The 26,422-nt window shown below is 34.0% G+C and overlaps 1 protein-coding gene across 8 annotated transcripts in view; it reads left to right on the top strand.

Moving 5' to 3' along the window:
• PPFIA2 (PTPRF interacting protein alpha 2) overlaps window positions 1-26,422 on the top strand; it is a 476,859-nt gene that overhangs the window by 357,363 nt on the left and 93,074 nt on the right. For 6 of the 8 annotated variants that reach the window (XM_036867009.1, XM_036867010.1, XM_036867008.1 and 3 more), the window contains 6 exons: window positions 4,716-4,937; window positions 13,739-13,885; window positions 14,935-15,069; window positions 20,596-20,679; window positions 20,942-21,073; window positions 22,620-22,682. In XM_036867009.1, the coding sequence (XP_036722904.1) occupies window positions 4,716-4,937; window positions 13,739-13,885; window positions 14,935-15,069; window positions 20,596-20,679; window positions 20,942-21,073; window positions 22,620-22,682 (783 nt within the window). Of the gene's footprint in view, window positions 1-4,715; window positions 4,938-13,738; window positions 13,886-14,934; window positions 15,070-20,081; window positions 20,169-20,595; window positions 20,680-20,941; window positions 21,074-22,619; window positions 22,683-26,422 lie in introns of all 8 variants that reach the window. The other 2 variants (XM_036867006.1, XM_036867007.1) reach the window with 1 other exon arrangement.

Genomic DNA, 26,422 nt, shown 5'->3' with positions numbered 1-26,422 from the left:
CTTTAAAAGAAAAAAAAATGGTCTTTATAAACTTATGTTAAGAAATAACTTCTTGGTATAACACCAAAAGCACATAAAGGAAAAATATGATAAATTGGACTTCATTAAAATTAAAAACACTTTCAAACAGCGCCATCAGGAAAGTAAAAAAGATAATTGAAATACTGGAAAGAACTATTTGTAAGTCATATATCTGACAAAGGACTTGTATCCAAAATATATATAAGCAATTCTTATACCTCAATAATAAAAGACAAATAACCCAATGAGTAAATGGGCAAATACTTTGAATGGACATTTCGCCAAAGGAAATACACAAAAGGTCAATAGGCATAAGAAAAGATGCTCAACATAATTAGTCATGAGGAATTGCAAATCAAAACCACAAGGAGATTTCACTTCATACCCACAAGGATGACTATAATAAAAAGACAAGTTTTGGTGAGGATGTGGGGTATTGGAACTCTTGTGATTGCTGGTGGGAATGTAAAATGGGGCAACCACTTTGGGAAATATTTCTTCAAAATGTTAAACATAGAATTATCACATGATCCAGCAATTCTTCTCCTAGGAATCTCTTAGGAGTTCCACAAGAACTGAAAACGTATGTCCACACAAAGGCTTGTACACAAATGTTCACAGGAGCATTATTCACAGTAGTCAAAAGGTGGAAACCATTGAAATGTCTATTAACTGATGAATATATAAATTACATGTAGAATATTCACATGGTAAAATACTATTCAGCAATAAAAGATGTGAAATACTGATAATATGGCACAACATGAATGACTCTCAGAAACATTATGTTCAGTGAATAAAGCCAATCACAAAAGACTATCCTGTGATTCCATTTATGTGAAAGGTACATAATATGAAAATCTATATTGAAAGAAAGTAGATAAGTGGCTGCCTGGGGCTGGGGATGGGGGTCTGCTGTTAGGGGACTGCTAATGGGTATGAGGTTTCTATTAGAGGTAATGAGAATATTCTCAAATTAGATTACATGGATAGTTGCACAACTCTTTAAGTAATCTAAACACCGTTGACATTTACACTTGAAATGGGTGAACTTTATGGTATGTAAATTAGATCTCGATAAAGCTATTTAAAATAAGCATTGGGTTTTCCTTTAATTCACTCATTTGCCCTTTATGTTAAAGTGCCACAATTTATTTTAGAGGTAGACCAAGATAATAATCATTTGGAACAAAGTTATATATTCTTATTCTAAGGTATACACCACAGGTTTAAGATGACCTTTCCACTCCGAAATTATGAAAACATATATTAAGCTCAGCACAAAATATATTTAAGGTGATTTGAACAGATGAAATATTACACATTTTTAAACATATAATGTCAATAAGCACTTCAGAGAAAAATTGACTGTTCAAAAATTTTCCATGGGTAGTACTAAATTCCAAAGTAGCATAAGGACTATGCAGTACACATCTGTTACTTAAAGAAATTGAAGAGATTAACATTTTGAAAGTGTTTTATTTTCGTTGTCTGATTACTGTTTATATTTACTTAAATTTCTCTTACCTTGAGCCCATTAAAAAATTTGCAACTTTTAGACAAGATTTTAATGGACTTCAGGTGCACAGATTTGGAAAAATCATTTTTCTAATTAGAAAATTAACATCATTCAGTTGCACTGAACAAATATTTGTAGAATTTATATGTGTGTGTGTGTGTGCGTGTGTACTGTTGTATGTATATTCATATAGCTATACACACACACACTACATTCTTGTTACTTGTCAATACCATCCAGCATGTGTTATTTTATCGTTTTGATTTTTATGTTCTGATTAAAAGTAATATGGTAGGGGGCTTCCCTGGTGGTGCAGTGGTTGAGAATCTGCCTGCCAATGCAGGGGACACGGGTTCGAGCCCTGGTCTGGGAAGATCCCACATGCCATGGAGCAACTAAGCCCGTGTGCCACAACTTCTGAGCCTGTGCTCTAGAGCCCGTGAGCCACAACTACTGAACCCACGTGCCGCAACTACGGAAACTTACACGCCTACAGCCCGTGCTCCACGAGAGAAGCCACTGCAATGAGAAGCCCACGCACTGCAACGAAGAGTAGCCCCCGCTGTCCGCAACTAGAGAAAGCCCATGCGCAGCAACGAACACCCAACACAGCCAAAAATAAATAAATTTATATTAAAAAAAAAAAGTAATATGGTAAAGGGTAGATGAAATGACCTGGGAATTCAAAGTTCTGCATTTTAATTCAAATCAACTTCGTGTAATTACCTATGTCTCAGTTTCTCCAAAGTTCTTAAGGACTCAAATCTTAACTGTAATTTTTCAACGACATAAAACATTTTTCACTGCAAAAATGTATTTTCTAGTGATTCTTGTATTTTCTAATGATTATTTTAGTTTCTAAAAATTGCCATTTTTTAGTTGACTAGAGGAAATTCTCAATGTGAGGAGGCAGAAATTCTATTAAAGCTTAAGGTTGCCTCATTACTTGTAAGTGGTGTACAGAGTTTGAAGATATTTGCTATTATTACAGAAATCCTGTAATATCATACCTTAGTTATCCCAAATTTGGACATAATTGATTGGCAATTCACTCTAGCCTTTCTCCCTAAACCAGTTCTCAATTGCTGTCTAATGAATATAAAAAGGCTTTTCCCAGTTCAATGTACAGATAATGGTATCTTATATAAATGTCACTATCAATGATTTTGGGTTTTGTGTTCATAAAAACTGTCTAAAATGTTGGTTTTTTATTAGCTTCACAATAATACTGCTCTGCATTGTATGTGGTGTTGCACGCCCCAACGGAGGGGTTTAACTTTGGAAAGGCAGTTCCCTTTCACTAAGAGCAATTGCTAGGCATGTTCTCAGCTCTCATCCCTCTGCAAGCAATCAATCCCAGCAGCAAGGGGAATCAAGACTCTGAAGGAGCAACTGGTCAACTGATCTTTGATCCTCTCCAACATCTCTTACACCTTTTACTAGATAATAAGAAGTTTGGCATCTGCAATGCAAAAGTTCAGTAATATTTTCGAAGTACTAACTCTGCAGATCCAACTGGTATCTTAAGATGCTATCTTAAGACTGACTCTATCTTTCTCTGCCCTTTTAATTTTGATTTGTCCAACTGTTTCTCCACGTGTTAGGTAACTGGACTTACCAATACCTCTTGCCATTTGTTTGCTTTCCCATTCTCTCTATTTTATCTTTCTCACTGCTTTTGTGATGCTTTCTATACTCCTCGTTTTATCCTACAGTCAGTTTTGTCTAATATGATATTTGCATTCCAAAATATCATGAGTTATGCAAAATTGCAAAATAAAAAACACAGGGCTTATGGGGGAAAGGGGTTTGCAGTACAACACTAAAACCTTTATCAATGACTTTTAAAAGAAATAGAATACTATTTCTAGTATTTCTAATACTAAAAATAGTAGCACAGTTTTACACATGTTAAATGGTTAAGGATTGCATAACTGCTGTGATAAATTTAACTCTTTACTTTGAAAAAGGTCTGAAGTTTGCTGATCACAGTGGGTGTCAGAAGGGTTATAGCTGTGAGCTATTGTGAAGTGGTGGAAGGAGGAGTATCTAAAATCAGACAGGTGTAACACAGATATGGATGGGCTGACTCAAAGCGCTTGATGAAGTGTAAGGTTGGTGTTAGATGTTTGAGGAAAGTGCATGTGTGCATTTTGTATATTCCTACACTGATTGATTCAGCTATGTCTGGTTTTCTGTGTTTAGCCAGTGATTATCAGGAATGAGATTGTACATAAGAAAACACAAAAGTTACATTATGTTCAAATTGTTTCTTAATGTATCTATCATGCTAGAATGAATTCATATTTTCCAAACAAGCATTCTAGCAGAATTGATAGTACTTTTTTTGCTTTTTCTCAGTACTTTCCTATTTCTAGGTTATTGTGATCTTTTTCTCTTAGCACTTATTTCTCCCCAGTTCCTGCACTGTCTTCACCACAAAATTTCTCCAGTGCAGCTAGGCTGTAGGTCATCCTTCTGAAGACATGGGTTACCCTGGTTTCCAGGCAGCCCCTTCAAAAAGAGGAAAAATCAGTCTCAAAGTATTTAAACTCTTCAGCCCCTTTCCTGTGGATTGTGTGCACTCATGACTTTTATGTTGATAGCAATATAGAAAGCAAGACTTTTCTGTGCTATACCTTTCTTCCAGCTAGGTCAGATTCACAGCAGGAATAACTTTCTTTAAAAGAAAAGTGTAAGTTTTCTTTTACTGAGAGTCATTGAAAATAACACTTGCAAATTCACAAAGGATCTTGAATAAAAATAGAAAATATTGCATAGTTTCTGTGCCCTTATTTATTATTTAATAATAATATGCTGTGTTACATAAATATTTATTTATAATAAATTTTATATGTAATTGATTAAATATAGCTGCCATTTATTGAATGTTTATGATATATCCATGTTTTGTGCTAAACTGTGTATAATGTAGCGTATATAATAGCTTCCAGTTCAAATGCATCTATTAACCTATTTGAAAATTACTGATCTACCTTTATATTTCAATGTCAATTAAGAGTTTTCTCAGAAACTTAGTTTCCCTCCAAAGCTAGTTCTGTTAGAGTTCTTATTTCTCAGTATGAAATCTTTATGTCTCATATCTTTAAGTTCATGAATTTTAAATTAAAGATGAAGAAAATTCTAAGTGCAGTTTCTTTCTCTTTTCCTGCAGCGTTTGTCCAATGGTTCTATAGATTCAACTGATGAAACAAGTCAAATAGTTGAACTACAAGAATTGCTTGAAAAACAAAACTACGAAATGGCCCAAATGAAAGAACGTTTAGCAGCCCTTTCTTCCCGAGTGGGAGAGGTGGAACAGGAAGCAGAGACAGCAAGAAAGGATCTCATTAAAACAGAAGAAATGAACACTAAGTATCAAAGGGACATCAGGGAGGTAAGTGATTCACAACACTTTCAGTCTTTGCTTCCTGAATGCTGTCTCTGAGCTGTTTTTCCATAATTTCCCCTAATGGCATATACTCTTTACCTTTTCTCAAAAGACGGTAAATCAGTATGCATTATATTAGTTACGAAACTTGTTCAGTAAGGCAAAAATAGTTTACTTCATCACCCCTTTAAATATGTATGGAAAGAAAATGTTGGTATCAAATCTCAGAAGTAATAAAAACTACAGGTTTTTAAATGAATTTTTAAATGTTTTAAGCTGTTAACTTTAAATAACCCTAGATTCGGGTACAAATAATGAATTGCTATACTCTTAGCAGATGGGAATACTCAAAGACATTACTTTAAAAATATCCCTCTTATTTTGGTTTTCTGTCTGTGAATGTGAAAGTACATGTGTGAAAGTGGGAACCTTTCTTTCTCTATATGTTCAGTTCTTACTAAACATCACTTCATCTATTTGAAAAAGTGAGTAAAGTTATGACAAAAATTACAAGGAGATGTCTTATTTGTGATATTGCCGAATCATCTTACCAGCTAAGGTGAAAAGTTTAGAATCTTTTCACTGTTATCACTCTATTTAATTAAAAAGAAAATTATCTATATTTATGAAAATTTTATTTTGTGACTTTTTGCCTTTTCCATTTTTACATGTTCTTTTAAATCATTTTATTTTCTTTTATCTTTTGTACATCATTAACTAGCTGTTATTGGAGTGGACTCTATGTATCCAATTCTTTTCTTCCCATTCTCCTTTGAGCCCATTTTATCATACTTTTGCCTTCACGGTCCCATCAAAACTGTTCTTATCCAGTTTGACCTCCATGTTGCTGAATCCAGGAGACACTTCTCAGTCCTTTGAAGCACTTGATCTAATTACCACTTCCTGGTGTATTTCTTCAGTTGCTAATAGCACATTACACTGTTCCTGATTTTCCTTCATTTTTACTTGCTACCCCCATCTCAGGCTCCTTTACTGGCTCTACTTCTCATCCCCAACCGTGGAATGCCTTCCCTCCTTAATTTGCCTTAACTCCCCTGGTAAATTCATGCCGTTTCATGGCTCCAAAAACTACCCATGGTCTTATGATTCCCAATTTATATCTCCACCTTATCCATCTCTCCTGATTTCCAGATGCCTGTATCTAGATCTCTAATGGGTTTCTCAAAATTAACATTCTCAAGACTGTTTTCCCGATATTCCCCCCCAAGAAGCCAGACTTACTTGCAGTCTTACATATCTCAGCTGATGGCAACTCCATTATTGGTGCTCAGACCAAAAACCTTGGAACCGTCCTTGGTACCTCTCTTTCACTCACACACGGCATTTGCTTCATCCATAAATCTTATTACTTCCAACTTCAAAATATCTCCGTCCTGTGACCTCTTCACACACTCTTCACGGCTCTGCCTTATTTCACACAACCACCATCTCCCACTGGATTATTCTAAGAGTCTATACTCAACACAGCAGCCTCAGTAACCTGTTGCAGTATAAGTCAGATCAAGTCACTTTCTCCTTAAAACTCTTCAATGGCTACCTATTCTACTTACAGTAAAATCAAAGTCCTTGCAGTGGTCAGCAACCAGGTACAATCTCTACTCCCACCCTCTGACCTCTGGGAACTCATCTACTACTCTTGCACTTTAATCCACTCAGTTCAGTTACTGTGGCCTCTTAAGCAAGCCAGATCTATTCTGTTGCATTTTCTTTTCCTTCTGCCTTTTACTCAAATGTCTTAGTGAAGTGTTCCCTAACCATGGTATTTACACATATACACGCTCCTTCTTCTTTCATTTTTTAAAAATCTCACAGAATTACTGCCATCTGACACAGTACGTACTTTGCTGATTTACTTGTTTGTCATATGCTTCCCTCTCCACTGTATATAAAGATTCATAAGAGCTGGGGTTTTTTGTTTTGACTAGTTTTGTTCACTGCTGTATTTTAATCACGTACACAACTACTGAGTATAGAGTAGGCACTCAAAAGCTCTTGTTGAAAGGATGGATATTTATGGGTGTTAGGTGTAAACATCAAAAGGCATGGATGAAATCAGAATATGTCCCCAAACAATGCCTACTATCTCAGAGTAAGGTAGATGATCCGTGAAGTGGTTGTGTCACCGCACAGAAAATGATACACCTTTTTATGATGTTAACAGTTCAGGAATGCATCTCTCATCTTCACTCCTCCCACAACCCAAACTCAGAGAATTTATAAAGTAGATGAAATTTAACCCCTCTTCTATATTACTGTTAAGGAACACTAAGATTTTTGACTAGTAAACCACCAGGGCCATTTCTTGAGCTTTTGCTCATTTTCTATTTCTTCATTCTCTTAGTCCCACAGATTTAGCTGTTTTTCTTTCACTTAACACTCACCTACTCTATTAATGCTTGTTTAATCCAGTGTCATTTGCAGGTAGAGCCCAGTATCTCCAGCTCTCCCTTTCTTATGACCTAAGTAAAAATAACCCTTTGATTCTAATAGTCTTTGGATGTAGGTGACAAAAAGCTAAGTCAGATTTAAAATGTCAATCATCTATATGATGCCAAATTTTTTTTTTTTAATTAGGAATACCTTCTCATAGGTAAGGTGTTCTGCTTTCACCAGGAATTCTTTTTTTCTTTTCAATTTATTTATTTATTTGTTTTTATTTTTGGCTGCGTTGGGTCTTCATTGCTGTGCGTGGGCTTTCTCTAGTTGCGGTGAGCGGGGGCTACTCTTCATTGTGGTGCGCGGGCTTCTCATTGCGGTGGCTTCTCTTGTTATGGAGCACGGGCTCTAGGCACGCAGGCTTCAGTAGTTGTGGCATGTGGGCTCAGTAGTTGTGGCATGCGGGCTCTAGAGCGCAGGCTCAGTAGTTGTGGCGCACGAGCTTAGTTGCTCCACAGCATGTGGGATCTTCCCGGACCAGGGATGGAACCTGTGTCCCCTGCATTGGCGGGTGGATTCTTAACCACTGCACCACCAGGGAAGCCCCCTCACCAGGCCCTCACCAGGCCCCTCTTTTACAATATAACTACTCTTATCAGCTCTATAAGTTCTGGGTAGTTATATCTTAGAAGAGTTTCACGAGAAAGGAATATTTCTCATCATTCACCTTTGCAGGGGCTTGCAAACACAAATGTTTTCAAAGCCAGGCAAACAATATAAATGTGTGAAGTGCCAGGTGCAACAGTAGGAAGTGATGGGGTTAATGAGACCTGGACAAGGAGCCTGTACTCTGTCTGCCTTTCTAGATGCATCGTGTATGTGTGTGTGTGTGTGAGTGTGTGTGTGTGTGTGTATTAAGCACACTGTGAAGGCCAAATAAAATATTTCCCATAAGATTCAGGATGCAGGCCATGGGACCCTGGTTTATATTTAATTTCTTTAATTCCTTCTGTCCTATAGGGAAGGTACTTGTAATTGTCCCATTTTTCTCAGGTGATGTAAAGTAACTTGTCCAAGGCCTATCCATTATTCTCCCCAACACACCACCTTCCCCACCCCCCAGCACCAGGAAGACTGGAGGACTACCCCAGCTTCAAAATCTGTGCTTCTTCCACTATGAGCAGCTTCCAAAATCAACAAGATGCAATCATTTACTCAGTGATAGCAACTATCATAAAAAATGCAGCTGCACTGTAACTGCTTCCTAAATAATCAGTCTTTTGGTCTTTTCAATAAGCAAGAAAATGTGAAAATCACATACTTTAAAAAGGTATCACATAACACTGAAAACTCCAGACTTCGCTTTTATGTATTCTTGAGCTGTGGTCACAACAAAGTCTACTAGATTGCATGATTTTAAGTAGAAAAAACAAACAAGGTGATTCTCCTTGCTACCCCTATAGCACTGCTAACACAGGATGATTTATATATGATATAAGCAATAACTATTTGTTGAATTAATTAGGAAAAAAATAGAGAATAGGAAAAAACTGACCATATAATTAAAAACTGAAATGCATTTTGCTGTGCATGTGCATAGTCTAATATATCTGAAACAAATTGTGTAAGTATATTTCATTAATGGTTTCAGAATATATTTTTGCAATTATTCTTTGTCAAGAAATAAATCTATTCAAAATTTACTTTTTTTTTTTTTTTAAACCAGGGTGATGATTACATCTGTTTAATTTCTTGTATGTTTACACAGTTTACTTTTGTTTGAAGTTTTGTCTTAAGCGCTCCTTAAATTGACTGTGACTTCTTGGAGTTAGGGTTAAAGCTTGGCACAGTACCCAGACTAGAAAATATAGTCAGTCTCATTACGGAGGCTTAGTTTACCTCTCCACTCTTTTTTTTTTTTAATTGGGGTATAGTTGTTTTACAATGGTGTGTTAGTTTCTGCTGTACAATGAAGTGAAACAGCTATATGTATACACATATCCCCTCCCTCTTGGACCTCCCCCCCATCCCACCCCTCTAGGTAACCACAGGGCACGGAGCTGAGCTCCCTGTGCTATATGGCAGGTTCCCACTAGCTGTCTGTTTTACACATGGTAGTGTATATATGTCAATCCCAATCTCCCAATTCATCCGACCCCCCTTCTCCCCTGCCCCATGTCCACACGTCTGTTCTCCACGTCTGCATCTCTATTCCTGCCCTGCAAATAGGTTCATCTGTACCATTTTTCTAGATTCCACATATATGCGTTAATATACGATATTTGTTCCACTCTAATCAAGAAGGCTACTAATTGGGTATTTGGATACTAATATCTCATTAAATATATTGATATGCAAAGAGTTAGAATTTTCTGTGAAGTATTTCAGTTATATTTTGTTTTGTGAATAAAAACAGCTTATCACTCCAACTTCTTATTCTTAAACATTCTTTGAATGTTCACTATGTGATTATATGAGTGAATACATATCAATTTTGTCTTTTCTATTATCTGAAACATGGAGTTATATTTTTCACTTTACTAGCTCTAAGTTACTATAGAATTATATTTATTTGATATAATGAAATCCAGTTTTAACATAAACTTCAAGTTAAGAGAAAATTAATCCTTTACACAGTTTTTCGCCTTTTTTTAGGCAGCAATTTTCAGGAACTAGAGAAAGCTTTCTTTTTTAAAATTTCCAAGTAACACACAGCGAAAAGATACTTCTCCAACTTGTAAATTCAAATTTTATTTTTGGCAACACAGCCTGCAGTTATAAATTGAATCTCCCATATGAATCACTGAATTAAAAATGAAATACCAAAGTCACATCCAACGACTCCTATATGTAATATATGCCATAGTCAAATCAGCTAATTATAGGCATAATAGTAAGAAAAAATAATACATAAATAATAATAAAAAGCTATTATTTATTTAGTGTGTATTGTACATGGTAATAAAAATGAATAATGATAAAAAAGGAGCTAGAATTTACTGAGTGTATATTGTACATAAGACATCATGCAAAGCACTTAAAATATATCACAACAATGTCATGTATTAACATCCCAAACAAAAACTGAAAAAAAAAAAAAAAGAAAAAAGAAAGAAGATGAAGTTTAGAAAAGCTAAGCAGTGTTTACCCATAACAGGGTTAATAAGTATCCAAAACTAGGATTTAAAGCAAGTATGTACTACTTCGTGCTCATGTTCTAAAGAAACATGTGTATGCCTTTAACTGAATTTATGGCTATTATAATTTTGTAAGACGTTTATATATGTAGGCTAAATTTAGAATTTTTTCTTGGGCTACAAAATTGACATAACATTCCCAGAGTTCTGTATGAAAATGAAATTAACAATACAGAATTAACAATTGTAAGCAGCACTCTGAAGGAATAGTCTAAGATTGAAAACTCTACCCTCATTGGACTAAAAAATATAGGAAACAGAAAAAGTCAAAATCTTAAGCAGAAGCTTTTTAAATAGTAGCTTTTATTTGGATGGCTAAAATCTAGGGATGCATATATAATGTTGAAAAAAATTAGTTTGGATAATTTTTGCCAAATTGATGGATTAATTGTTTCATACATTTGAACATTAATATTAACATAATTAACCAAGTAGTCTTTAGTTTGGTCTTGAAGTTCAGCAAGACTAAGGTAGTCAAAAAGTCAACAAAACCTCATTCCAGGTAGAAATGTCGCAGAGTGTGTTAGTTTCCTAGGGCTGCCATAACAAATTACAATAAAAGGGACGGCTTAAAACAACAGTAATTTATTCTCTCATAGTTCTGGAGACTATAAGTCCAAAATCAAGGTATCAACAGAGCCATACAGTATTCCCTCTGAAGGCTCTGGTGAAGTATTCTTCATTGCGCCTTCTAGCTTCTGGTGGTTGCTAGCAATCCTTGGTGTTCTTGGCTGGTGGCAGTATAAAGATAATCTCTGTCTCCCTTTTCACATTGCATTTTTCTCTGTATATCTCTGTCCCCAAATCTTCCTTTCCCTGTAAGAACACCAGTCACTGGATTTAAGGCCCACCCTATCCTGTATGATCTCATCTTAACTTGATTACATCTGTAAAACCTTATTTACAGATGATATCACGTTCCCAAGTCCTAAGTGAACATGAATTTTTCACTATTCATCTCAGTACATAGAGATATTGTACATAAAGAAAGTGTCAAGACATTAAGCTATGTATTTGCAAGGCTTTGTAGCTCAGATTTTAAATTGAAGATGGAGGGGAACATACAAAGGTATTGTCAAGAAGCAAGTCGGTCAGGAGGTTGGGAATAAGTAAGCAGGAAAAAAGACTAATGGCAAGATGACAGATTAGGCTATTAAGTGGGAGTTAGGGTAGAGGAGTTTTCCAGGATGCTCCTAAATTTCTGTGCAGCACCGTGTCATTCACTAGTCAAGTAATACAAGGTAGGGGAAGGCAGGGAGACTAAGGACAACATGATGAGTTTCTTTGTAGAATATGACTTTTTAATTAATTTTAATTTTTTATATACACATAACTTTCAAAGTCAAATACTATCAAGAGAATACAAATCTAAACACACATGTGCACAAAACACATACATATACACAAAGCCACCACCTACCTCCCATCTCACTTCCCTGAAATTCTTAATTTCAACCCTTTTAGCCATTACTTCTGGTATTTTCTCTTATTTAAACTTATCCTATGTCTTGCTATTATATGAGGATTTTAACTCTCTTATTCTTTCCCTTCCTTTCTCTTACACCCATCCTTCCACTAAAATCATCTCAAAATCACATTCAGTTTTACCATTATTATGACTATGTAAATAGTTCCACAAATGATCCAAGTAGTCATTTTCAATGATAATATTTCCTTTTGTACAGCTTTCTGTTTTTCTAGGATTTTATTAATTACCTGATAAATAAATTTGCTTATTTTTAAATGGTAAGTCTTCCCACCCACTCCAACAGTTTGGTTTCATAATTTCAATTCAGATTATGGACAATGGTCATGCAGATAATTTATCATTCTTATTTTTATTTTCTTTGAATCATCTCTGTTTCCTCTGCTCTCCACCTCTGATCTGTACCAAATTTTTTATAAGCCTGTTTCATTCTTCTAGCTATTGTTATGGGATTTACCTCTACTAGCACCTTGAAAATTCAGGAGAAAAAGTGACCAAGATCCCTGAAGTAGAAAAGGCATAAAACCCAGAGTACAGATAATGACTGAACTTTGAGGGAAGGTGGAACACCTGTTCTAAACTGAAAGATAGAGGTTAAGGATTTGTGTGGATGTAGTTACCACCAGATGGTGGTGAGGGAAGATAAGGAAGCTGAAGGACTGTCCATTTAAGGGCTTCTATTTCTTTTGGAAAATTAGAAGGGAATTTATCTGTTCTGTGCATGTGGCAGGATTGACTCTGGATCTTGTAGGAGAGTAGCAAAGAGACTGCTTAGGAACAAGTGGTCAAAGAAACCTGGATGGTAATAAATGGAAAACACCACCATCTCCTCAATGTCAGGCTCCTTATGCAAAGGAGCTTCCCAAATTATCAGAAAACCACACCAGGCCCAAGATGCTCACTTCTGCAGCTGATTTTTCCCAATATCTCAAAAAAGTAGGTTATCTACCTACTAATAAATTCCCATGTAAGCTACTAGGAAGATAAAATCATTTCCATGTTATCTATGAATTATATGGTTTAAAATTTTTGCTTAATACAATAGTTAATATTATATTAATAATATAGTATTTAAAATTATCGCTTCATTTGCACCAATAACTGATTTTCCCCTAGAGATTTGTGTTCATTGAGTTCTCTAAATTCTTTTTAATTGGAATATATCATATTCCAATTAAACAAGGGAAATGGTTAAGTTCCAAAGTAAATTCGTCAATTCATTTGTGTGATTCAAATTTACTTTTTTTTTCATTTTTGCCTTCTCTTTTAACCACTGAGCTATTCTTACTTATACATGACAATAAGGATACTGATGATATTTATTATCCTTCTTTGAAAATCCCTTTGCAATTTGGAACTATAGCCACCATTTTACCAATTTTATGGTTTGCAACTCTACCCATAATTGTACTTATTTCTACTGTGTAATGAACTAATTTTTCTTCTACTTCTTTTCTAAGAATACCAATTCTACAGTAGGGAGTTTTAAAATGTACTCCATTGCATTCTCAGAGAGAGAAAGCTTTTTGCTAACCCAAGACGTGAGAAGAATTCTGACAGATAAGTTGAGAAAACTCACATGAAATCTTGCATCCCCTTAATGAAAAGAAAGGAATGAATATTTACCTCAAGAAAGCAATAGTTTCTTTTATATCTCACTATTTAATTTAAATAATAAGACAATATATAAACTAAGAATCTGATTTTTTAAATTATTTTAATTGTAGGCCATGGCACAGAAGGAAGATATGGAAGAAAGAATCACGACCCTTGAGAAGCGTTACCTCAGTGCTCAGAGAGAATCTACCTCCATACATGACATGAATGACAAACTAGAAAATGAGTTAGCAAATAAAGAGGCCATCCTACGGCAGGTTCAGTATCTCTATCTTGGTTCTGTTCTGGTCTGTGTGTGTTCTCACCATTCTCACAAAACGTGGAGTAAATAAAATATGGTATTCCTTGGTAATCAATCATTCTCTAAAATTTATAACCAAGCTAACTAAACAGATGTGATTTTTAGTGTGTAATCTAGAAATCTATCTTAATAATGATAAAAATAATGACTAATATTTACTTTGGATCTAGACATGAACCAGAAACTGTGCTAAATAGTTTACATGTATTACCTCACTTAAATCCAACCACCACCTGTAAGTACAATTATTATACTGTAAAGTATAATAATTATTATACAATTATTATACTGAGGAGTAAAGTAAGTACAATTATTATACTGAGGAAACTAAGGTTCAGAGACATGAATGCTCTCCTAAGGTCACACATATGGTAATTGCAGAGTCAATAATGGAAACCTAGGTCTATTCGGCTCTAGAGAAGGAGTGGGCAAACTATGGCCCATGTGCCAAAACTATGGCTCTGTTTTATAAATAAAGTTTTATTGAAACATAGCATACCCATTCATTTAATCATTGTCTATGACTGCTTTTGTGCTACAACAGTAAAATTGAATAGTTGGAACAGAGACTTTATTACCATTTGGCCTTCACAGGAAAAGTCTGCCAACTTCATCTCTAGAGGCTGGACTCTCAATCATTATGCTACATTCCCTCTCCTACTCCAGCTAATGTTACGATTCTCAGTATGTTGCTATTACGTTGTATCTGAAGTCTTAGTACTAAGTTGTATTCCATTTGTCCAAGTTAATACTCACTATTAACTTCTTTTCTTTTTGCTGCCCTCAGTAAAAGGTTTTCTTTTTTTAATGTGCTGAATTTATTAAGGAATATGGATGAGTAATATATGAAAACATGAGAACAATAATCTCTTTGCACAGTAGGTATGGTAGTAGTAGCTTATTTTAACTCTAGAAGAGTGGCTTGAAGCCCACAGCCCCTGGTGACTGGTGTTTGCTATCCTAACTGTGACAATTTAAGTGTCTCTTTTTTCGTCCCCATTTCAGATGGAAGAGAAGAACAGACAGTTACAAGAGCGTCTTGAGCTAGCTGAGCAAAAGTTGCAGCAAACTATGAGAAAAGCTGAGACCTTACCTGAAGTAGAGGCTGAACTGGCTCAGAGAATTGCAGCCCTGACAAAGGTACTGCAATAAAACAATTGGTCAACCTAGATATACTTATAGAAATGACTAGTAATCAAAATGGGATATATAAAGGTTTTCTTTAGGCTTCATGAAGATTAAGTTTATTTAATCTTTACTATATTGGTCTGTTATTTAGATGAATTTTTATGTTACACATATCTTATTTATGTTGAAATGAATGACTGATATATATATGATGTGATGATTCCTTTGCCTATTTAAACATTAACAAAAACAAACAAAATATCACGTCCTTAGAGTTAATTTTCCATGGTTATATTTGCACATATGGATATACATGAGACATAATAATTTAGTAAGCTCAACATAAATTGTACAGTATTAGAAATGTAGGAAATATCATAAGCAGTTGATTCCTTTCTGACTATGGTATGAAAAAATTTTGTTAGAAGTTGGACATTAGATTTGTAGAAGTCTAAAGCCATTAAATAGTCAGAAAGTGATTTTAATAGTTGTAATTTCTTCTGAACCAATTAAAATCAATAATATTCTGAAGAATGTTCAAAATTAACTGCTGTGTTATGGACATTAGATTCTGCAATTATATGCATATTTTAGAACTTAGCAACCATTATAATGCTAAAACGACTATTCTTACCTTTCACAGTCAAATAGAATGGCATTGCTTGAAAGTCACATGTCACTAGAATAAAAGTACAGATTTTGTCACTAAAAGCATGTTTGACTTTTAATATCAATTCAAAAATGTACACACATTTTAGATGTTCACACAGTCATTACCATGTGCTGTTTTCCACACCACTGCAGTAAATGGGTCAGATAGATATATGAACTGCAAGTTATAAATTCTGGCATTAGGGATTATCCAAAACAATTGATGCAGCAAAATAAAAGTAGACACATATAGTTACTTTTGGAAAAGTAAATAATTAAAGAGGAACAGTAAACTGATGCCTATTAGTTAAAATAGGGTAGTTAAACAGGTAGTGAAAAGACAAACAGTTGACAAAGCAGAAAGTATTGGAATAGTTGGTTGTAGAGTATTGGACTAACTAGCTGAATGAAACTTTAGTCTGATTAGGGTGATACAATCTGGATCCTTCCATAGTCACAGACCACGCCATAAACCACTCTGGAAATTTCAGAAATGTGTGATTTCTAAAATAAATATAAACTTATTTAATTTTAGAAATATTATTGAAATTATATAAAAAGTGCAAACATAGTAGTAGTAGTATGCTATTTTTTCTTGCAAACACATTTAAAATTCCTATAATATGGATTAAGATATGTATACTTAGGTTTTTCATCTGAGGAATATAAAGAACTTTTATGAAGAGTTATCTTATTGAACTGAACTATTTTAGGGGGAGTTAGGCAAGTGGCTAAATAATAAAAGTAACTTTTGTAATATTTTAGTGTAAAATAATCATCAATATTGTCGTAAGTAAAATACAAGAAAGTCTGGAATCTCTCCCCCAAAAACACAATTTAAAATTCAGCAAAAAATTGCCCCAAAGAATAAAGCATAATTTAAAATATAATACTTGATGTATGAGGCTTTAAATATTCCTAAGAATCCTTAATTTAGAATGTAAAAAAAAAAACCTAAAATAGGTGTCTCATCTGTTTTGCCCTCTATTTTATTTTATTGAGGTCATATTTGATATATATATTCACTTATGCACCCAAAATAATTTCCTCAGTTCACTCCTACCTGATAATATATTGCTAAAATTCTACTTCATCTGGAATTAAAAGGGGATAGAAAGAGAATTAAAAGGGAATAGACCCTTTTGATTTCCTCACTTTTCAGCAGTTTTATCTCTCTTAAAAAGTATGAAAATGTTAGAATTCACTCTGCTTGTCCTTTTTACTGCTTTCTCTCCTGACTGGCTCTGTATCAACATTATTTCAGATATACAGTTTTTAGATTATCGCCATATTTAATTCATTATTCACACACCTCTGGTGCTGAGATTTTATTTTCAGTGTACTCCCTCTGCTTGTAACCCTTTTATAACATTTGAAGATCAGTCTTTCATTTGCTCTCCCAAGTTTTATGGCTAAAATGATTTTTGACCATTTTCTTATCTCTGTTCTCAAGACCTTTAGGGACTGTCTCTAGAACCGGTTTTAGTTATTCATTATTTCAATTCCAATTTGTTTTCAATATCTTATTATTGACCTCCATAGTCTTTTCTACTTCATAATGTTTTTGACTTCTCACTGATTTATGATTTATGCTTAGTTTAAACCTAGGCTCCCTCTCCTATATTTTGAATGATATTGTTAACAATCCCTCATATATTTTAATTGGCCTATAAGTATTTTTTCTACTTTTATTATCTGCCACTATTGTTTTCTTCTCTTTGGCCCTCCTCTTTTTAAATTTGATTGCTCTCCATTTCCAAATATATTCACATTCTTCTCAAAACTATTTCTGCCTATAAAAGAGAACTGTAAAGTTTTCTTCTAAAACTTTAGCTTGTTTGAAAATTGCCTTGTCACATTAAAGAGTGAAACCAAGATAAGCCCTATATCCCATCAGGGAGTCAAAAAATAGCAGATTGTTCTTATGTGACTATAGTATTTACACCAGTTGCTTAAATTGCAGTCTTCATAAGGTTAAGGTGAACATAAATCAATAGTGGTTGCAAATTGATCCAGTGTTTGTTTAGAGGTGATGTCTGAATTTATTCTTTGGTTGATAAGAGTATCTTTTTTTCTGCCAGTGTGGTGTGTGTGTGTGTGTGTGTGTGTGTGTGTGTGTGTGTAAAAATAGGTAGCTAAAGCTCATTTAAGGCTTTTAGAAAGTCAGAAGTATTGAATAATGGCTAGGGATAAAATTAAAAATTTGGCTTTGGTGAGTGTATATACAATTAAATAATAAACATTTTGGGATCCCAGTCTTATGATTTATGATGTTTACTTCTTTAATTAAAATGCATATTCCTCAGCAAGGACATAATTCATCTTGAATTCCATAAGGTATTTCATTCATTTTTAGTACCAATAAAAAGTATCAACAATAACAGTGATTTAAACATGACAGAATTCTCGTTTAATCTCTGAACTGAATTTTCACGTTTGGTGTGTTTTCAGTAGTTAAGATGGAGACAGCTAGAAGTTTTAAGGACCTTTGAAAGATCTACTGACTTACATGTATATTTGAATAAACAGTTTTGGAAATTGAAATGTTCATGCCTTGACTACTTTGAGTCAGTCACCAGATTAATGGTCATAACATTAACTGCTTGTTAAAATGTACTTTTGAGAGATTACAGATATGTTTAAGAATTTAAAATATATAATTTCAGCAATATTTTGATCCATTTACTGTATTCTTTTTTTTTTTAAACGTCTTTATTGAAGTATAATTGCTTCACAATGGTGTGTTAGTTTCTGCTTTATAACAAAGTGAATCAGCTACACATATACACACGTTCCCATATCTCCTCCCTCCTGCATCTCCCTCCCTCCCACCCTCCCCATCCCACCCCCCTGTATTCTTAATTGAATTATAAATTTTAAAAAATATTATAAAATCATTTTGTGGCAGTTGAAGACTATGGTAGCATTCTGTGTTGCTTCTGGTTGGAAATTTGGGGAGAGAAATTGGTTATTTGTTATTTCTTCATTATTTTCCCGATTTATGAAATAAGAATATCAGAAGGAAAATCTTTCAAAATGTAAATGTTGAGTTATTATTTGCATAAGCACAGCAGTTAAATGTTAAATGTTTATTTTATAGATTAAGTTGGAATTTGTTGCATAAAATAGTACATATGCATATGAACCAATACATGAATAGGTTACTATTTCTTTTCAGGTACTGCATGACATATTTATATATAGTCCTATATTTGCATAAAGTAAGTTTCACTGTTTTAGAATAAACTTATAAAATGTAATAGAATATGCTCTGGAGTTAAATTTTGTTATCCTGACATAGGATACTTTGGCTGTTGTGATTATTTAACTTGTAATTATGATTAAAATGTTGATGTAACTTTACGTGTAATCTGTGCATAACATACTAATACAATTCAGCTATCAGCAATGTCACATGTGTTGAACACTCTGCATCTGTGGTTACCTGACATTCACCTCCAAGACATGTAACTAATCTTGGCACTGGGCAAACATTAGCTCACAAAAGGCACTGTCCTGCCTATTAACTTTAGGGCACTATTTTGTTTCCATAGCAACAAATCAATGCAGAATCAGTTTTAGAGTGGTCCCTAGTATCATTCAGGAGAATTTACAATAAGTTTCTTGTCCTCACAGCATTATTGTCACTTTATTTGAGGACTTTTAATCATTTTCATTTAAAATGTCGAATTAAGGCTATGTCTAAGAATAGGCGCTGAGGTTCTACACCTACAGCCATAGTGTATATTCAGAGACCAGAAGTCATTTTGCAAGTTTGCCAGTGCTGCTGAGGAAACTCAATCCTGGTTGAATTGGAGAATACTCATAATAATTAACCCCGTGGCTTAGCTTTTTCTCTGATTTCTACAGAGCTGGGTTTATAATAAATTTTGTTCTAAATTTATTTCACCTGAGTCATTGCCTTGGCCTACTCCTCAATATTGAGGTACTTTGTTTCCGTTATTTTTAAGTAATATGATAAACAAACAAACAAACCAAAATATAAAACTTTTAACAATCTATCAGAGACATATTCTAGTGTTTGGTTTCCCATAATTCCAATTATTACATGATTCTTTCAGAGTTGCTTTAATTCATTCTGTAGTGGTCTTTCATTGCCAGCCATCACTAACCTTCCATACCTTAGGTTGGTAGCTTTTTATTTGAGCATATCATTATTTTTCACTTATAACCATCAACTTCATCATGTTCACCAGATATCAGTGTAGTTCTTTCCACATAAAACTCTATTAAAGTATTAAATTTGCTGTCACATTTTTCTTTTAAGCATTCTGTGCTATGTTCTGTTCAGTGTCAGTGCCTTTAGTTCTGATTTTTCAATTTTGTCCCTCTCCTTTTCCTTGACTCGTTAGTCTGATCCAACCTCTTCTACCTCATCTGATGATTATCAATATGTTATGGAAGCTAAACTACAAGAAATGATCTCCATACGTAGGAAGGTAGTCCTACTGGACTTTACTTTCTATTGCTAAATAGAATTCATCTAAGTTTTTCTTTTCATTTGTAAAAATTATGTTACTTTTATTTATTGATAATCGACCATCTGTGCAGTTCAGTGCTTCAGGAGCTTAAGATTGGACAATGGCAGGTTTGTGTTCAAACCATGCACAGTCTGCATGTTACATTTGGCTGATTTCATTGCTCATAAATAACTCCAATGTTTTGCTGATGCTTGGATGTAACAGGCCTTTGTAGCTGACACATTTCAAGCAATGCTGTTCAGCTGCCTGTTTAAAAAAAGTTTATTTTTTGAAAACTACATTTGCAGTTGGTAGTAGCTTGCTTTACATTTTATTTCAGTTTATTTAGAGGAAAAGTGTTAACCATATCTTACATGTCAGGTGCATTCTTCATATTTCTTAACAGGCTGAAGAAAGACATGGAAACATTGAAGAACGTATGAGGCATCTAGAAGGTCAACTTGAAGAGAAAAATCAAGAACTTCAAAGAGTATGTATTTTAAGACCATCCCTCTCAAGCATCAGTTTACGGATTTATATTCTACATATAAGAACTGAATGTCCTTCTCAATTATGGGTTATATTTAAAATCATATGAATATGCCCTGTGCATTAAAAAAGTTTCTGCCAATTTAATCAAAACAGACATAAAATTAAATCCAGTTTTAAAACTAGAAAAAATACAAAAACAAACCCAAATATTTTTAAGTGATTTTTATGTTAAATTTATTTATTTATTTTTTGAATGTAAGGCTAGGCAAAGAGAGAAAATGAATGAGGAGCATAACAAAAGATTATCCGATACTGTGGATAGACTTCTGACTGAATCCAATGAACGCTTACAGCTACACTTAAAGGAACGAATGGCTGCTCTAGAAGAGAAGGTAAAAGGACCAGTAGAATCACATGATTATTAGCTATGTTCTTATGATCATGTTTGTTTTACACTCTGCTACAATCATTGCATTGTTCAGATGATCCATTTACTTTCCTTAATTTAAAAAAAAGCCTGATATATTCTTAAAAGTGAACAAATAGTTTCTGTAAAAACATGTAAGATCAATTTTTAAATGAATAAAAAATGTTACATGTTATATAAATCTTACATATTAGCATGATCATAATAGACAAAGGTATTAAAACGTGTTGCACTTTTGAGATGAAAATATTTCATTTGTCTTTCACGTGGTATGCAAAAAAGAAGAGTAAGACAAAAATTAGTATTTTGGAGTGTGTGGGGAGGCTTGTTTTGAACCATACAAATGTTTCAAATAACTGAATCTACTGCTAGTCTAAAAGCCAAAATGTGAGTGAGTTTATATCACCAACAGCACTAGTGTCAGTCCCACCACAGAGTTTAGAAATGCAAAACTTTCAGCTGCATTGTTTCCAAAAAAGTGTTTCGTACAATCTACAATTTCATTCACAGTTAATATGTCCGATTAATAGTTGGTGACTACCAGACCAGCAAGAGTTAGTGAGCTGGTTGCCAATTTCAGAGTATAAAAAAAGGTAGGGACTAAAACCTAGGTGTAGAAATCATTTTGGAAATTTAGATTGAATGCCAATCGCTACTTAAGCTAGACATTTTCCCCTGCTCCATACAATAAACCAAAACAGGAAAAATGTTTCAATGAAATGTTAAAGTAGTTTGATTAATATACCCATTAAGAAGTCATAAGGCATGCCTTCTTCCCATTCAGCACCAAATGCATGCCAATAACCACACTCTTATTTTAATTTAACTCTATAAATGTGAAAAGAATACATTATTTTAAATCATGCTTTGTAATACTATAAGAAAAGCATAAAGCTTTTACAACAGTAATACTTTTATGGCAAGGATTTTTCTCAAATCTATGATGCAAGTTATTTCCACATCATGATATGTAACATTAGTTTTTTAAAAAGCTAATATTTCATTTTTATTTATCTAATAATTTAAACATTATTAGAAATTGTTAATTCTGTATTTGAAATAAAGATCCAGAAAATGAACTTTTAAAAAAATTTGATCTTACAATTTCTTCTTTCTTCGGGTAATAAAAATGAGTTTACCTGAATTCTTCTCTATGATAGCTTTGGCTAATATTTTGCCTTTTATTCACTTTTTCTCATTTGAAAAGTAACCTAATTATTTCAGATTTTAAAAAGACTGGGAAGAGGCAGTCAGAAATAGCTTAAAAGTTAATGTTTATCTTATTTGTCAATCCAAGTGTTACAAAATGACATTTCCTATTTAAATTATGTATTTCTAAAAATGTTAAGGTGTCTTGTTTAAAGATTCCATTGAAACTTGGTTTCCATGGAAACCAAAAAATAGATGCACCAAGGAAGGAATCAAAGAAGATTCTTGAGTGATAAAAAATTAACCTACACATTTAATTATTTTCTGTTTTATTATTTATCTGTTTTTTTTCTTTTCTGTAGAATGTCTTAATTCAAGAATCAGAAACTTTCAGAAAGAATCTGGAAGAATCTTTACATGATAAGGTATTATGGAAGCTTACATTTTGCCCACTTTTCTATTTTGCATTGGTGAATATTTTGTTATAAAATAAATTTGATAATAAATAATTTTAGGATGTTATCTTTTAAAAATATTTTTACTTTTATATTATACATACAGAAAAGTATACATATATAGGGAGAGCTTGATGAATTTTTACAAACTAAACACACTGAAAATCAACATCCTGGAAGCCCCACTTAGTTAGCATATAATCACTACTCTTATCCTAAAGGATAATCACTATCTTGACTTCTAACAGAAAAAAAATGGTTTTGACTTTTTTCATGCTTTATATAAATGGGATAAAAATGTATGCACTGATTTGTGTCTAGTTTGAGATACTATTTTAGCAGAAATGTATTAAATACCTACTGTGCATAAAATTGTGCTGTTATATTTGCAAACATGACCTTAGTTCTAAAGTACCTGAAAAGTCTAATTGAGGAGAGAAAACACAAAGCAATGAGTTGTAGAGTCACAGATGCCAAGTGTCAAATGAATGAAAGACAGTAAGAACTACAGGTAGGAGAGATCAATATACATTGCTGCTATAAAGAAGGCCTCAGAATGCTTTAAGGAAAGGTAGGACTGTTTTGCAAGACTTTCAAATACAGTGCCTGTGCCATGATTGCAAGTGCTTAGAGTGGGGAGGAGGTGAGTAGTGAGTTTGATATCTTAAATAATAATGGACAGTTTGGCTGGAATCAGTTATTCTTATTGTAGGGTATGTGATAGACTAGGCAGATAAGGACCAGATTATAAAATGTTAAAAACTGTAATTGTTAATGTGTTTTCCTCCTTCCTTAACATGTAAAATTCTTGTTAGCAATTTTGTCTTATTTCATTTTGTTCAGCATCGGTAAATGAAATAATATAAAATCACCAGCTTAAGAAGTGACTTATAGATGTATATTAAACAAAAGATGGAAGGAATGGAAACAGAGAAAGGAGAGAGAGAGGGAGTAATAGAAGGAAGGAAGGAAGGGAGGAAGAGAGGGAGGAAGGGAGGGAAGGAAGGAGGGAAGGGAAGGAGATCTGGCAACAGTATGTCATTTGGAAGGTATTGGAAAAGATGAGAGAATAAAGATAAGAGAGAACAATTGTACATTTAACTGTATTGAATACCACATATTATGATGTTAATTTAAAAAATAACTATTTAGTCCCACAGTCAGGATGTACACACCCTTAAACCCCGAAAGACAGGTGTATTAGAGCAATACAATATGGTGCCTAGAAGATAGCATCTAATTCTTTCTGAAGTAGTTCAGAAAGTCTACAATGAAGAAGATAACGTTTCATCAGGCTCTTGAAGGCACATTTGATCTTAACAAATAAAGAAGGGTAGGGAAGAAGACGATAACTATGCAATAGCCCAGAGAAAACAAAGATGGTTGATTTGCCGAATCACCAGAAGTTTGCTGTATCACCAGAAGTTTGCTGTGACTGGTATGTGTTTAAAGAACTAGGGTGTAAACAGATTGTGAATTCGGGACTTAATCCTGTTGTGGAATGTTATGTTATCCAAAGCTCTGTGTGCTTCTGGCAAGATCCCCAGAACCCACTCCCCAACCTCCTACCCAAGCCTGTAGCTCCAAAAGTCTGCCCAGGCAACCCACAGTACTAATCATTCCATGCTTTGCATTCCTGTTCATGTCAATCACTAGAGGCAGCAAATCCCAGCTCATACCTCATTTCTGAATATCATTCCATACAGCTGAGCACGTTTCCTCATCTAACCACATCTCCTGTAACTCCTCAAATTTTCACTCGATTATCTTTAACTCACAGTCCATTATTAGTAAATATCCTTCATATACTCAACCTCTTCTTTTCATGTTTCTCTTCATTATTTTGATCTCTAAAATTTGAAGTTCCTAGGACTGTCCTTGGATTTCTTCTCTGTGTTCGGTCCCTGGTGAGTTCATGGATTTAAATACGATCTGTAAATTGAGAATTTGCAAATTTAGATCACCTACTATACTTCCTCTTCCCTGAGGGAGTACATATATTCAAGAGTCAACCCAGTATCTCTATTTGGACACATGGTCATCTCAGTCTTAACAAGTAATTCCGCAACCCCCCAAACACCACCACCACCTAACCTAATCACCACCAGCAGCAGTCTTGTCAGTAAATCACAACTTCTTTCTCTTAACTACACAGGCTAAAAACTTTGGAGCTGTTCTTGACCTCTTTCTTTATCACACACCCCATAGCCAGTCCAATAGCAAATTCTCTTAATTCTATCTTCAAAATACAACCAATATCCTTGCCATTCTCTTTCTAACACCATTGTTGTCCAAGCCATAATTCTTTTGCCCGTTTTTGGAAGAACATAATAATTTTATATCTTCTCTACTTCCTAATCCCATTCATCAGTCCATTTCACAGCCATCAGAATGATCAGGTCACTTCTCTGCTCAGAAATCCCCCAATCATTTCCTATCTCACTCAGAGTAAAAGTCAAACACTTTAAAAGTGGTTTGCAAGGCTTTCAGGTCTACCCTTACCAAACCCTGTAAGTATGATTTTCTAAATCCATTCCCATTTGTCTCTCTCCTTAATCTCTCCAATACAGTCACAATGGCCACCTTATCCTCTCCCTCACCAAAATAGTCCCCCTAAGAGGCATTTGCACCTGCCATTTCTTCTATCTGCCATTCCTTTTCTTAATGTATATTTTAACTCCCTCCCTTTCTCTAGGTCTTTGCTAAAATATCACTTTATTGGAGAGCCCTTCCATTATTCTCCTATTTTCTCCTTCCTACCAACATCCTATAAATCCAAATTGTTTATTGTCTTTTCTACTAGATTGTAAATTACATGAGGGCAAGAAATTTGTTAGTTCACTACTATATCTTAGGGCCTAGCACACAAGAGGTGGTCAATGCATATTTGTGGAAATAATGAATAAATGAATTAATAAATGCAATAAGAAACTATCAAATAATTATAAACAAAGATTTTATTTGATCCAACGTGTTTTTTAAAATGATACATCTAGCAGAGGAATGTGTGAGAAAGAGATTGAACGTAGCAATACATCGTGGAAGCTGGTAAAATAATTCAGGAAAAAGGTAAAAACGTGTGTAATGTAGGATGGTGGTAGAAAGAATTTTAAAAAGAGCAGATAAGAGAAACATTGCAAAGACCACATTGACAAAAAATTGTGGTGAGAAAAGAAGTATGAGTCCAGTAAAATGTCCAGCATTGGCCACATGGAGGGAGAAAAATAACAGCAATAAAAAATCTGGAAGGACACATTTATAATGTTATAAAATTTATAATCACAAAAACAAAATTAAGTCCTTACATGAGTATTTAATTAAGGGCTATAAGATCACCCTCATCTTCATAAATTTGCAGACTGAAACTGTTAATGCCAATCTGAGAAAATTATCAGATGCATAAATTATTGTACCAATATCGAGCTAATAATTTTAACTCATATCAAGTGATAATTTTTTTCTCATCCTTTTAATTTAATCTTCCTTCTCTTTCACCCATGTGTCCTTTGACCATTATAGGATGGTAGAAATCCTTTACTTACTGTAGACCTTTTCTTTATTTTTTTAAACTGCTATACTTTCTACTCAGATTTTGAAGTGATGTATACATAGCTGGTCATGACCTTAGTTTTCCCATATGTTTAGAAAAACTTAGCATTATGTTAGGGAATGTAGATAAAATTTTATTGATTTCTGCTGTCATATTTTCA

This window comes from Balaenoptera musculus, chromosome 10, assembly GCF_009873245.2.
Source record: "Balaenoptera musculus isolate JJ_BM4_2016_0621 chromosome 10, mBalMus1.pri.v3, whole genome shotgun sequence".
NCBI lineage: Eukaryota > Metazoa > Chordata > Mammalia > Artiodactyla > Balaenopteridae > Balaenoptera > Balaenoptera musculus.
This window is presented reverse-complemented; position numbering and strand designations above follow the sequence as displayed.